Genomic DNA, 14,767 nt, shown 5'->3' on the forward strand with positions numbered 1-14,767 from the left:
AAAAGTCCTTTACAAATACAGGATCGTTGTGTTCATACAAATCAACATGTTACATAAATACACAAACAATTCCTTAATAAAGACACACAATTTATATTTATCAACAACAAGCACAGAACTTTGAAATACATAATCATAGGACTACAAAGGTAAAATTACATACATAAATGGTATTATGTTCATTTATCATTTTCATAATTTGTATGTGTGTGTATGTGTGTATGTGTTTTTTGTGGGGGTTTTCAGTGTATGTGTGTTATCTAAACTATTGTCTAAGTCTCATCTAGGGCCGAGTTTTAAAGGGGCCTTGGGAGACGAGAGGTTCTTCTTGCTGTTGTGGGGCTTCACTTTCGGGTTTTGTTTTGGCGCCGTTTTCAAGTAAAAATGAAGCTGTCAGGGAAGAGATGAAGAACAAGGTGTGAGTGATCAAGTCCACAAATACGTACAGACACAAAAATGAATCACAAAATTTAAAATATCTTTAAACCAAAGCCTCGTCTGGGATTTTAGAAAAGCATGTTTGGACAACCTACTACCTGCTTGCCTCTAAAAAAGTAAACTGGTGACTAAAATTGTGAGTCAGCTGAATTAACTGATAGATTTCTTAACTTATGCAATCAGGTATGACTCATACGCACCTGTATGGCCTCGGCTGGTCCCACTGTGACCGTACTGGTGGAGGGGACGTAACCCGGGGCAGAGACTGTCACAGTGTAGGTACCTGGTAACAGGAGTCTGAAATAGTCGCCATCCACTCCTGGAGCAGCAAACATGTGGAAAGAACAGTCATTTTCACATAGTGCCTGCAATTTGAATGGTTTGTTTTCACAGTGTATTTTCATCTTTGACCACTAGAGGGCAGCTTGTTCCACTCAAATCTAAGGATTGACCGCATTTAGTATCACTTTGGTAAGTAAAATTCAGGTGCAGCTCCTGAAAATAGACTTCTCTCCTACAATCACTGCCTATTTTGACTCTAGAAGTCACTTCTTAATGTGATTAAGATTATTATAACAAGGTCACTCATACACTGCTGGCCAAGGCATTAGCAGATATCTTACCACAAATCTAACACATACTTCTTTAACGCTGGAGTTAAGGAGTGAAAAAAATCCCTAATAAAAATGGAATAACAACATCTGTAGAACAATGAACTGACACCCCTCCAACCCCTTCTCACCGGTGGTCACATCATGGTGGATGCCAGCCACTGAGATCTCAGCGTTCTTGATAACATTGTTGTTTTCATCGTACACCATGCCTTTTATCCCATGATGCACCTGAAAAAAAGAGAAACCTTATTGAATACACACATTACTTTTAAGTATTCATGTTTTTTGTTCTCTATTTTACCAGTTTCTCACTGTAATTTAATTTATAGATAATGGTATTAAGTAATGAGTTGGTTTGTGCCACCTAAAATACGGTGTACAACGTGCTAATATAGGAAGGTTAGGTAGGTGTGATCACAGAAAGTTTTGTGTTTGAATGCTACAGTGGAATCCTGCATTGATTGCAATCTGCATCAGGTCACAATCTACTGTACATTTCTGAGGAAATTTTCCAAAAGCTTAAACCTTACAGTATCAACATTCCTCAGTTCTGTGATCTGCAACAGACATATTGTATAACAAGACTAGAACAGTATCTGTAGATCCTTTCAGTTTGCTCCGTCTAATCAGTTCTGCGGAAAAGAGTAGGCATTTCTGAGCTCTCCCTTGTGGCTTAAGAAACACTATTAGCGGCAATGCATCACTGCAGTTTATCGCAGCGCTCTGACAAGTTGGATAAAGGGCATTTTGTCTTCAAACCAAGAACCCTTTTCATGCTTGACGGAAAGTAAAAGTCAGTTTACTTGTATTACACTGAATTTCATGCGGCTCATTTTGAGTCATTTCATCCAGGGAATCCTAGCCAATATTTACAGGAAGCTGAGGATTTGGACTCTTGACTTTTGGTAGTATATGTGGGTGTGTGTTTGTGTGTATTTGTGTGTTTGTTCTGACCTGCTCCAGGTATGAAACCAGTGCTTCTCGGTTGCCCAGCCATTCTCTGGGCAGTGCCGACGCTGGGGGGAACTTATCGCAGCTCAGCTCCAGGGTGATCTCAAAACAGTTGGTGTAGAGGTAGTTGAAGTCCTGCATACCTGAAACAGACATTAAAGATGGATATAAAGTGTAATCATGAGAGTCTTTACTGTAGATTTCAAGAGAGGTCTTTGGATTTACAATACACCCAACATCAGACAATCAGGCTTTCTTTATATTGGTTATGTAGTTTGAAATTGAACCATACAGCACTACTTTTCATCAAGCCTAATACATATGAGGCCAGGATTGGGAGGGAAAGTTCAAATGTAACCTCATAAACCATGACATAACACTTGGAGCAAATGGAGTTGTTAAAACAAACATAACGTACTCCTTCTAAATGTGACCGTGGGCGTTTTCATCCATTTCAAAAGCTTCAACCCAAAAAGCTCAACAGATTCACATTCCAAAGAAGAATCCAGACCAGCCCAGATCAGGACTTACACATCAAAGAAAAGGGTATACTTATTATTGCAGTCGAGGATTTACTGAACTGAAATTGAATAAATGCCCAGACAATTTAATGAACTTGGTGTACTGTAGCTTCCAAGCATCCTATGGCAAAATATTACAGAAAGTATTCATCAAATCTTACAATGAAGCACAAGTTTCCCAACCCTTAAACCAAACCAGGGAGGACTTAACTGCCAGTGCTGAAGTTCCTGTAACTGGTAACGGCCTCTATTTGGCCAAAGCCAGTAAATAATATTATATTAAACCCTAATAACAGCCCCACTAAGCATTCTGACGCACGCAAATGCAAAAATAAACCTCAAATATTCACCGTTTTTATGTTCTACGTGCAACTGAAAGACAGTAAATCTGACATGGTCAGCTACTGATGAGACATTTAATGTATTTCCACATGACAAACTTGGATGCAGAACTGAATACGGTGCAATATTTAAATCCGGGGAATTTCTCCAGCATAGCAACATTGGCTTTAAACACTTCTTGTCACATACTGTCACAGAAGTAAAATTAAGTTATCAAAAAATGACACATGTCCAAGAGATATGACAGCATGTGTTCATGAGTTTATTTTTGTGCTTATGTGGCACCACTATCAGTACAATGACAGATGTTTCCTTTTCTCTAGTCTTAGAACTACAGTAGCCTACAGTCAAACAATATGGAGGAGATGGAGGCATGTTAAAATAGGCTTCATATTGTGAACTGGAATTTGATCGAAACTGGTTGTGACAGTTACTATGGCTGAAGCGCATCCAATGGCCACGCAGATTGTCAAAGGCTGTTGCAGATTAAGATCCATCTCCAGTCAAGAGTATGTTTTTTTTGTTTTAGCTTCACTGCACACAATGATGTATGTGCAGAGTTTGACACTCAAAGACGGTTTTCACATTCAGCTGCTGAAGGGGAAAGGTTTCTCTGCGCTCACCGAAAATCCGACTTTAAGGCTTGTACCTACGAGCATGATTTGTGACATCGTGGCTAGTTTGGAGTCAATCATGGTCCAGTATACAATTTATAAAAGTGTGATGTGGAAACATGAAGCCTGCAGCGCACACACACTGAGAACAGACTTTTCAGTGAGGTAATAGACATCTTGTATCCAGAAGTTCAACTTTTGAAATGAAGAATATTTGTTTATTCATAGATTCTGGATTTTTTCAATAAGGGAGAAAGAGGAGATGTCAAGGTTTTAACAAGGTAATTTAACTTTTTTTGTGGAAAAAGCAGAGGATTTTTATACGCCTTAAAACATGACTTGAGGGGATCTCTAATGAATTACCAGAGGAGCCGGTCCTTTGATTGAAACTTGAGTCAAGCTCTAACATTTAGAGTATTATGGTTGTTCTTGCCAGGTCAAGTCACCTATCTGAGGTAGACTTCTGACTGTGTGGTTAATTTGTAAACTTGAGCAGCTCAACAGAGCGGTCAGTGGAAGTGCAGCTGCCGGTGTGGAGGGGGGGGTGGGTGAAAAGGTTAAAAGCAAGAGTAGAGGAGAGAGGCCTCAGAAAGAGTCAGGGAGTTCATGATGACACTGGGAAAAGGCATTTCATTCATGCTGAAGACTATGCCAGCGGCTGCCATCATTCATGCAGGTGGCCTTGACTTTCTTTGGAACAGGAATGATAATGGAAGCTCTCCAAAACATTTTTCATGTGGATGGGGAATGACCAAAGTGTTTTTTCATGTACAAGCAGTAGCAAGTCAGCATTGTGCTTTGCAGGGCTGAGAGAAAAACGTCAGCTTGCTCTTAACCACAAGTTTCTTGTTAATGTGATCTTAATCCTCCTTTTTACTGCGGTTGCTGCTAAATTCTGCCTCTTTATCTGGGGTGTATGACAATGCACAACGCTGCACATTTCCCTTTCTTTCACTAAGTCAGTGCGTATATTGTGTGCTGGTGCATACTGTATTGTTATTCAGTACTTCTGCAGAGGTAATTAAGAGTTCTGGATAATGTACAGAGGTGTGAGCACTAATTCCTAAAGGAGTATTTGTATATATATCTTTATGAAATGCAAATTCAAATCTAGAGATAGAACTCACTGTGCAGCTGCATCTCTGGCTCACCATAGAAAATGAATAGAATCCGTTGACTTGACATACGTCATTGCATCCAGTCTGCGCGCTCCTTTATAAGAGCTGGATACCAGACCAAAAATGGTGCCTATTCAGTCCAATAAGAATTGCTCGCCTGGCACATAGACCAAAAAAAAGCTTCTGGATTTACTTCATGGGTATGCAGTCCACTGAATATGCGCAGTACTGTTCGCAGTAGCCCCGCCTGCGAGTTCCCACTCAGCCCCAAAATTCAGGAGGAACTAAAACAGCCTATTTCAGACAGAGGCTGAACTGAGGGGCTGCATTCAATGTAAGATAAAAGATATTCCAGTAGAGAGAACATAAATATAGACCTGAACATGTGTATGATACATCTTTTTTAAAATAGATTTGATTTTGTACAAGATTAGATTATTTTGGAGGTATTATATGATCACAGTAACTAATTTTATTAAACCATAATAACCTAACCAAACTCACGAAAGCTATTCTTATCCTTTCACAAGTAGCAATTTACAGATACTTCGTTAAAGCAGCGAACAGTTACCCCAAATCCCTAAAATTCCTCACCAGTTATAATATGAAAATAAATTTGAGGACTTTGGATCATTGTTGGGCACTACAACAACATTTGGGAGTGCATCTTCAAGGACACAAGTGATGTTTTGTGCTTTTTACAATACCGGTGGAGTTTACAGTGTTTTTATGTCTAATTTATTCATTGCTTTCTCAGGAGCAGAGGTTTTGCTTACCTTTGGACAGAGAGTACCAGCTGGCCCCGTTGGTGATCCCCTCATCAAAGAAGTCCCCACAGTTCCAACCCTTGTGCATCCAGCTGTGAGCATACGAGTAGGTCCTCGCCAACTGACATCACACAAATGCAAATGTTGTGGATCAAGTGCCCAATCATCCGCAACATGTTTTCAGACACACATTAGACAGTGATGAAATCAGATGAGTGTAACATTACCATCGGGAAAGAATTTAAATCTGCTACACACATTTCTGAAAACTTTGTCATCCGGAGTGGCTGCATAGGTGGTCCTCCCTCGAATGCGGGGGTCTCTCGACTTGTCGAACGGGTAATTGGCCACTACAGCTCCTCCATGGAGGTTGGCAGACAGGATAAAATTGTAGTTTTGCATCCACTTTATGACGGCCAAAGTCTCCGGTTCAACCTGTGGAAGATATTTACATATTGAAGTATTACTCATTGCCTACATATCGCCCCTTTCTTTTCCCAAACAACATCAGTGGACTGAAAACATCTGGTTTTCTTTTCAACCAGAACCACTGGCTTCTCTGCTTGGCTGGTTATCTGGACAAATACTAGTACTCTCTGCCATGCAATATGCAAGTATTTGCACCGTGACCATTTTTCATAACTCCTTTTCAATTTTAAGTAACCAGGTTAATCTTTAGGCAACCATGGTTAATTCTCCAGGATATCATCTGCCTTTCTGTCTTTTCTCCTCTTCCTTCACAGCTGCATTATATCTCATTTCATAAAGAGTCTTATTCTTGATGAATCAGGCATGATAGAATTTGTTTAAAGCCTCCTCTTCCGAGTCTGAAATTCAGGGAGAAAGATGAGTTTACAAGATGATGCAGGCTTTTAGCAAAGGCTGCCGAGATGGTAACACAACAGTTACTTCTTCAGCAGACCTACAAGGTGCAACCTTTAGTAAAATAGTGATCTATAGTCCCAATGCTATTTAACATAAGGCTGCTGACATTTACATGTAGTTAATTTCTGCATGTAATTCTGCTGCACACCTTCCATCCACAAAACCTAACCCGATCTCTCATGCATCACTACAGATATCTTAACCCTTTAAATTCCAATGAATGCTGCCATTTATTTTCTCTGTCAGTGCTAAGTATGCTTACACACTCCTAGCCGTATATCAAGCATGGAGACAAGAGGTAATACCTCTCCTTGAATAAGGTATGTAGGACAATAAACACAGTCTGGCTGTGTTACATGTGTGAGAATAATCAGGCTGTTCACAGCCTACTAGCCTTGAACGTAACACTTGTAGCCGAGAAGTCCGAATTCTACTGGCAGGTATTTATTATCTGTGGATCTTTATATACACCCATGCATGCTTTGAAGTTGGAGCTGTCATCATGGTGTAGGGTTACATATGAAGGACACACACATACTCACACAAATAATCATATCTTAGTGTTACAAACCTCATCTGCACAGACAGAGAATACCAAACCATCTTAAATACAAATAAATGTAAATTCCACTGGATTACACGATGGTTCACTGACAGACAATACAAGGTTAGTTTTCACATTGTAGGAGGGATGTTCTCTGCAGGCCAAACAATTGTCAGCAGATACTCTTGCAAAAGCACAGGCCGGACTCATGGTGTGAGGTGGGCTCTTTTTCAGAGGCTAAGTAAATACAGTATTTCTAAGAACAGACCCTGCTGACAGTCTACGGGTGGTGAAAAACTTTTAAAAAAACGGATTCCTGAGTGAAGTTAACCATGAATACTACATCTATACTTTGAGAGAATGAAACCAGAATAAGCGCTGGTCCTGTTTTCCAGTTGGTTACAAGATTTGAGAATTAAAACTATACTTTGTCATACAGGGCTCAAAATAGAAGGTACCAAGAAAGCATCAAGATGTGTTTGTCAGTTTTTGCAGCTAGCTTAGAGGAATAGTTTGACATTTTAGGAAATATACTTATTCATGCCAAGAGTCAGGCAGATTAAGTGTAAGTATTATTTAGTGGACAAATTAGTTAACGACAGATGAGAGTGGTGTCAATACTCTCATTTAACTCAGCTAAAAAGCAAATAAACGCATTTCCCAAAAGTCAAACTATTCCTTTAAGATGAAAACAACAAGGCTGTTAAGCTTAGCCTCCCTAACCTGTCACCCAGCAACATATATTTTTTCATCTCTGTCCTGTCTTACTTGGCCATGGAGCAAAAAGACTTAAGATCTTTCAAATTAAACTCTATCTTCTGTATGAAAAATCATCATTTGGCTAATTAAACGGTGCTAATGTAGCATGGCTGAGCCTGCTTGTGAGCACAGGGGGCTTGAGGCTTCATGAGTGAGAGGAACATCATCTGAGAGGATGTTATCCTGACCAGCATGAAAGAAGTGTCTATAACAGTGGCACAGTTACTCTTTTGTGTTTCCCCTTCAGGAGGCAGTCATGTGGGTAGGCAGCCAGCCCGCAACTGGGAGGACCAGTGTTTTCTCAATGCATTTTCAGTCAAGGAACTAAAAATTAGCAATCAACAGCTGTCCTCTGCTCGGAAACAAAATTTATAAATATGTGATAAAGTAACAAATGCTGTAAGATGAATACCTATGTAGTGTCTTGCCAATACTGCAGGGTCAGAATGTACCTGTGAATGTTATACATTGCATCACACTATACTTTTAGAGTGTATTCTGTCATTAATTTTAATTCATAATGTACATCAATATTATAATGACAGATGTAATCTAAAGGAAGAGTTACAACTTTTCAATTACGTTGTTCATTTTCAACATTATTATTGGATCGTCACCTCAAATAAATGTCATCATAATGTCATAATGTGATGCATATTCAATATTTTTATATATATATATTTGATTTTTGTAAAATAAGAGAAATATTTTATTCTATTTTGAGAACTGTTGCATTATTCTGAAGCTCTAATGCTATCAGTTACAAGTGGAAGGGACCAAAGGTTAGACCAATTTAGCTAAAAACTTAAAGGAAATGAAGTAGCTCTGCAGCAGCCTTTCACTCCCCTTAGTAGCCCCTTTCAGTGTTAAAGATAAGATGTGAACAAAAACCCCCAAGGATCTGACCTTAAAACTTAAATAGCACTTTTCAGCTAACTATCAGCATTAGTTTGACAGAACACTCTTATCCTTCTCTTTCTTCTTTGTTCATTTTACACCACAGTGATCGAAAATAATAAGTGCACAGTGAAATACAGAGAAGGCCATTCAGTCTTCCAGAATGAAACTATTTCTCTCCTGCAGCCAATCTGAACTATATAACCTGTAATATGAAACCATTGATGTAATAGATCAGCTGCCAAAATGATTTTTTCCATTGAATGATGAAGTTTATCTTCCCAGCTTTGTTCACAGTGCAGGGCAAGTTTCTGTTTCATTTCTTTTTTAATGGGCAGGACATGCAGTTGCATGTCCAGTACCTGACTGTGCAGAGAGCTTCATGTGTTTTTGCCAAGTTCAAAATATTTCATGGAGCTCTGTGCTTGATAGATGGGATTTCAGTAGTCTTTTTTTATTTTAGTTTTTGGTTATCATTTGAAGAAAGCTTTTGAAACACAGAAACTTGACTATGAATGAAGTTTGTATGGCATGAGTTGGGCAGTATCTCAAAGTAGCAGGTAACAGTTTTAGACTCTGAGACCGCAGAATAGGCCAGTTCAAATTCTCATGGCAGCGGCAAAAATACAAAAATATTTAGCTGTAGCTAAAAATTGTCACATACTGTACAGTCTTTTATCAAGTGTTATGAAATCCAAGAGTCCAAGAAGTCCAAGAATGAGAGAGCAATGGCTGCCTCAGAGGCTCCCATTTTATTCTATTTTCATCTTCTGGCATCCTTTTAAATTTCCAAAGTTAATTGTGAGCTTGGAAACAGCAAACAGATATCAAGATATTCAAATTCAACTTTACAACTACATTTTTAGCGATGTTTTTGTTCGGCTTTGTAATCCCAGTTGGAAAGAGCGAGGCCCGCCTATTTCAGATTGCAAATACAAAGGAGAGAGGCCTCTTTCTGACCCAGGGGAGGAAAAGTACAGTTTATATGAGGAGATATAGGTTTAAGAGCAAGATAAGCAAACACACGTCAACACAGTCAGACTGTGTGAACCCTAAACACAGCACAGGCAAACGTATACACCAAGAACCAGGCTTTAAATCATCCTACCATGTGATTCACTGGGTCTAATTCATGTTTAAATTTGTGGACAGTTTCTCTTTTATTTAGAAAAAGCTCAACTGGCAGTGGAACCTGATCCAGCGCAAATCTCACAAATTCGAATATGTCAACAGAGTTAAAGCCAAGATAACTCTGCTATGCTACAGTTGCTCATTATTCAAGTCCATATTCAAACATTGTACACACACTCACACCAGCATGAGAAACGCACTCATCCATCTTCCTCTCTCATCCACACATGCTCTGACCCCCACATATCTGCACGTACACATTTCCCTTGGAGACTTGACAGATAGATACACTAAATGGGGTCTTGTGTGTGTCGGCGTGTGTCCTGTGTGTTTATCCAGTAGCACTGACCTGTTGCTCCCAGTTGTCCGGCAGCGGCAGGTGGTGGTTTCGTCCGTTGGTCTTTTCATAATAATACATGAGGGCATTCAGGTCTGGAAAGTTCCGGTTCAAGTCGATGTCTCTGGCGTTGCCCCGACCCACCAGGTAGCCGTTGAACTCTGGACCCTGTTGGTCCCCAGACAAAATATCAAGTTTCTAAATTCTGCTTTTGCCACTTGAGTGACTGAATTATCATGTTTTGGCATCTTGGGTTTTAATGTGTTTAAGATATGACTTCATATTGCTTGGAAGCAGGACAGGAAAACTGACTTGCATAGTGCACAAAGTGTACTGACAATGAATTATTTTCCAAAAGGCTCCTTTTTTCTCTGTAACATTTAACTCACAATGATTTACTTGTGTTCTTAGGAATCCAAACTCAAATCTTTCCCAATACGACTTTAAAGGACATTAAAGTTAAACCAAACAAGACAGAAAATTCCAAGGAACTCTGAGTCCTGAGTGCAATAATAAACCTCTAATATCACATGGCAGCCACACTATTAAAGCCTTTTTAGGGATGACAATGTCGGTCAGTCAGCCAGTCTACCACTTTGGTCCTAACTGAAATATTTTAACAACTATTGGAGGATTGCTAGGAAATTTTGTACAGATATTCCTGATCCCCAGAGGATGAATCCTACCAACACTGGTGACCCTAACCTTTCCACTACTATGAAATTCACGTTTTTTTGTTTTTTACTGAAATGTCTCAACAGTTACTTGATGGATTGCTGTGAAAGTCGGCACAGATATCCATGGTACCCAGAGGATGAATCCTATGGACTCTGGTGATCCCCTGACTTTTCCTCCAGCACACTAATAGGTTCATATTCGTGGTTCCCCATCAGGATGAATTGCAGTCACTTTGGTGATCTATTAAGTGGTCAAAATTTCAATTTGTCCTGTACTTTGGTTTATGGCCAACTACTTGCAAAACTAATGACATTCTATCAGCCTCATCTGTACTTTGTGCTTAGTGCTAATTAGCAAATGTTAGGATTTTTCTTTCTTGTTTGATTTGTTGTGGCTCCAAATGTCATCTTTTATCATTGAGCGTCACTTAAATTACTTTTCATTTACTGACTATGACGCAAAGATGCAGTCTAAAGACTTCCTGACCTGCTGTAAGACAACAAGATATTTGTGTTGTTTTTCCACAAATGCTCAGCCAGTAACCAAAATCAACACCATGCCATCTAGGATGCTGGGAAATGAAGCAACCTTCACATTGTTGTCCAGATGCTGCTGCACCCAAACATCTGTTTACGCAACAAATTATAGTGCAGTGCCTGTGTGTCGTCTGAGTGCCATTGAGAGAGACCGTCATGGGCAATTGGATTCTTCAGGACATATAATTAGTCTCAAAGAGATCGCGCACACGTGTGTGTATTTGTGGTAAAGGGGGTTGCGTGTGTGTCTATTTCACGGCCCATGTAATTACCCCCAGTAGAAAGCAAGGGGCTCTCTCCGGAAGCTGATAGATGGGATTATTACAGACATTAGCAAAAAGTGGAGGATTCAAGTTAAAAAAACTTCCTGTTAGTGTTTAGTCGCTTGTCTTCAATTGACTTTCATTTTAAATCAAAACAGACACCTTCTGTTGAAATAAGATATGTTCAGTGTGTCTTGAGCTGTGATTTAACTTGCAGGTGTTTAGTGTTATTGAGGGACTTGAATATTTCGAACATTTCCACTGGCAAGAACACAATCAAGGGAAAATGGAAACTTTTTCTCCACAAGTGGCAAATGATTGCTGAAGAAAATCAGCCAACAATGGTCTTCCTTTGGGAGATTTTCCCTGGTTTTCTTTTTGGCACATGCAAGCCTAGGAGCTCACATGGCGTGTCAGGGTCTACATTACCTGTCTGGCAGCCACCTCGTAGCCATCGGGGTTCATGGAGGGCAGGATGTGGATGCGTGTGTCATGGATCAACCTCGTGATCCGCTGGTTTCCGGCTCGATACTCCTCGCACAGAAACTGGGAGAACTTAATGAGCAGCTCGCGGCCAAGCACCTCGTTGCCGTGCATGTTGCCCACGTACTTGAACTCCGGCTCCACTGGGAAGGAAGTGAAGAGGTGGAGGGGGAAGGCATGAGGTCAAGAAGCCAAATGGTGTTGCCAAGCGTGACATTTAAAATGACTGCTTGAGCATGCACACATGCATGAGCACACTCATACATTACAATGTAGACCCCAGACTTCACAAGTAGACTGTCTATTTTATGTTCAATGCTTATTTTGGATTCCTTTTCAGTTTTGGGATTTTTTTTTTATCCAGAGTCTTGGGTTTCTAAATGTGACAGAATTTACATAAATCACATTACCTGATTAAATTAATAACCAAACAAATAAAGGAGGTTCTTCGACTACACAACTGTCATGTTTTTACATTATTTCAACATGTTGATAAGAAGATTCTCGCGGTTCTGATGAAGTTGAGTTGTGAGGAGTGATTCTGATTACAACTGATTGAATTATTTGGCAAAGGTAATCTGGCATTCCTGTGGATATCTGTCACTGATTGGGTGAGACACCTATCCAAACAGTCTCTCACTCTGTATAGGGTTCCCTCCTCCCAGGGGTCCCTTCATTAATCACTGCTGCAGTGCTGAGAGGACCAAGGACCCCCAAACACATCAGCCACTGAGCTACTGAAGTTCTACTGGTGTAGAACTGAGGTTTAACTTTAGAAATGTTTAGTGCTCTCTTGTGTCCAGAACATAAGATTTTACACTATAATCATGGGTCATAACACTGCAGTGTAATTGTTTGTTCTGTTCTTCTGTCCAAGAGAAGAAGTAAGTGTAGTTTTTGGAGGGTTGTGGTATTGTGTGGGTGAGTAGATACGTCCAAATTTATGAACACCCTTCACTAATTGCTTCAGGCACCCAAATGGCAGCTTGAGCGCTGCAATTCACCTCTTTTTCTTTAACATGGGGCCAACTGGCCTTGGGTTCAGAAAACAGTGTTGGCTCTAGCATGCAGCTTTAAAAAAAACACACACACACAAACACACACACTCAGCAGCATGTGAAAGATGTGAACTTCCTATAGGGGGCAAGTGGGTTGACCCAGACAAGACCTCAGGTCACTCCCCTCCGTGAAGTGCACGGTTCCTGTTTTTCACCCTCGGTCACCTTGCAACAGAACAGGCGCACATCCTTCTATTCTACTGAAGGAAACCCCTGCGTGTGCAAACGCAGGAAAAAATGCAAGCTAAGCCCCAGCCAAAAACGCATTCCCTGCAGTTGCAAAGCTTTGTTTTTTTTTCTCAACTAGTTGCTATTAAAAAATGCAAGACTGGAAAAATCTTGAAAATCAATGTGACTCTTCGGCTTGTTTCCAATGCAAACATTAGATATAATGAGGTTATGCTTTTCAATTTGCAACCGCTATGCTAAATAAATACCTGAAGAGCTGATTCTGCAGTTAAGAGTCGTAGGGGGGGGGGGGGGGGGGGGCGACAAGCAGAGTTTTTTCAAGAACGGGTTCAGGGTTAAACCTTTGTTGACTCAAAGTGAACTTTTATGTCATCTGCTCAGCTTTGAATAACACCCCACATTTTGTCAGAGGCTGGATGGCAAATATTTGAAATGAATCACAGATGTTCCCTCAATTCTTTCACTTTTCCCTTCTCTTTCTCTTTCACGTTGAGTTTTCCACATAGTCCATGATTTTTTACCAAAGAAACCATCTCAGGATAACCCCTCCTCCTCTTCTTCACTATTAAGCCTTGGAGTAACAGATTACCACAGCAATTCAACTTCAGGAATCAAACGATTGCATTTCATCTCTTTGGGAAAAAAAACCCCCAAAGCCCCCACAAACTGCCTTTCTCCTGCCAGCTATGTTCTCACTCCCCACAGAAAGAAGTGAAAAACAAATGGGCAACCAATAACAGGGGCTGTGCATTTCAGATCCATAATCACTTAAAAACCCTTTTCTTTTCCATCCGAACATTGTATAATGTTTGTTCATCAGCTTCAGAAGTAGCGGCATTCAGTGTGTGGGCTTGCTGCCACATAAAGTCTTCACTGATTTTCAGATTAAAGCAGGTTCTTGGTGAATCATAATAAAATCCCTCATAAAAACACTTTAAATCTTAATGCATGCCCATTCACACTGCACTGTCAAACAGAGAATCAGGTGTTACTCACATGCTTCATGGATGCCCGGGTTATCACTGAACTCCAGCACGTAGAGGTGGCGCCCCTCCACGCTGCGCCCGATGCTGTAAATACGCGTGATGTAGGGGCATTCACTATGCACTGCATACAGAGCTCTCACCATGTCCTCGAATCGGTGATGCTGGAACTCTGAGCCTGACGCCCGGAGCCCCATCAGCCCCAGCAGGAGAGCGGCGAGCCAAGGAAGAGTCCAACCCTGCTGCATGGTCCCTCAACCCAAGTTGTGCAGCACAGGAGGAGAGGAGAGGAGGCTGGAGAAGAGACTGCCCTGCAGCTATGCAACACACTCTGTCTCGCTCTCTGTACCCCTGCTGCTCTTTCTGATGTATATTTATCTCTTCACACACCAAACATACTCTCTGCTTGCTCTTTTCTTTCTCTCTTGTTCCCCTTCTGTCTCCTGCTCTCCCTCTCTGCCTCCTCCCACATACAGCCCTCACACTGAAGAGCAAGTTAGGACAGCCCCCCGCTCCTTCTTTGTCTCACTCTCCTCCTCCAACAGCTGCTTCTCTCACTCTTTCTTTCCCTTTGGGTCCTTGTCAAGTACATGCTACTTGCTTTATTGGCACTTAAAGAGCTTCTGCTTCAAGTAGATCACCCCACAGCCATCTCAGGT

General features: G+C 40.7%; 1 protein-coding gene across 1 annotated transcript; it reads right to left on the bottom strand.

Annotated features, from left to right (window-relative positions):
- Positions 1–239: 239 nt before the first annotated feature.
- On the bottom strand, positions 240–14,767 carry cpn1 (carboxypeptidase N, polypeptide 1). Its single transcript, XM_044338399.1, has 9 exons — positions 14,122–14,767; positions 11,825–12,021; positions 9,931–10,086; positions 5,624–5,800; positions 5,375–5,486; positions 2,007–2,146; positions 1,181–1,280; positions 639–757; positions 240–390 (listed from the first exon to the last, which is right to left on the bottom strand). Exons 1-9 carry the CDS (start codon positions 14,354–14,356, stop codon positions 280–282), a joined length of 1,347 nt encoding a protein of 448 aa, XP_044194334.1. The 5' UTR covers positions 14,357–14,767; the 3' UTR covers positions 240–279.

The sequence above is a fragment of the Thunnus albacares genome, chromosome 20, assembly GCF_914725855.1.
Source record: "Thunnus albacares chromosome 20, fThuAlb1.1, whole genome shotgun sequence".
In the NCBI taxonomy this organism is placed as follows: Eukaryota; Metazoa; Chordata; class Actinopteri; order Scombriformes; family Scombridae; genus Thunnus; species Thunnus albacares.

Excerpts from the sequence above, each read along its gene's own strand:
- cpn1 (XM_044338399.1), bottom strand. The coding sequence starts at position 14,356 with ATGCAGCAGGGTTGGACTCTTCCTTGGCTCGCCGCTCTCCTGCTGGGG. Across the intron at positions 12,022-14,121 it reads CCCGGGCATCCATGAAGCAT|TGGAGCCGGAGTTCAAGTAC; the intron begins GTGAGTAACACC and ends CTTCCTTCCCAG. Across the intron at positions 5,801-9,930 it reads CGGACAACTGGGAGCAACAG|GTTGAACCGGAGACTTTGGC; the intron begins GTCAGTGCTACT and ends TATCTTCCACAG.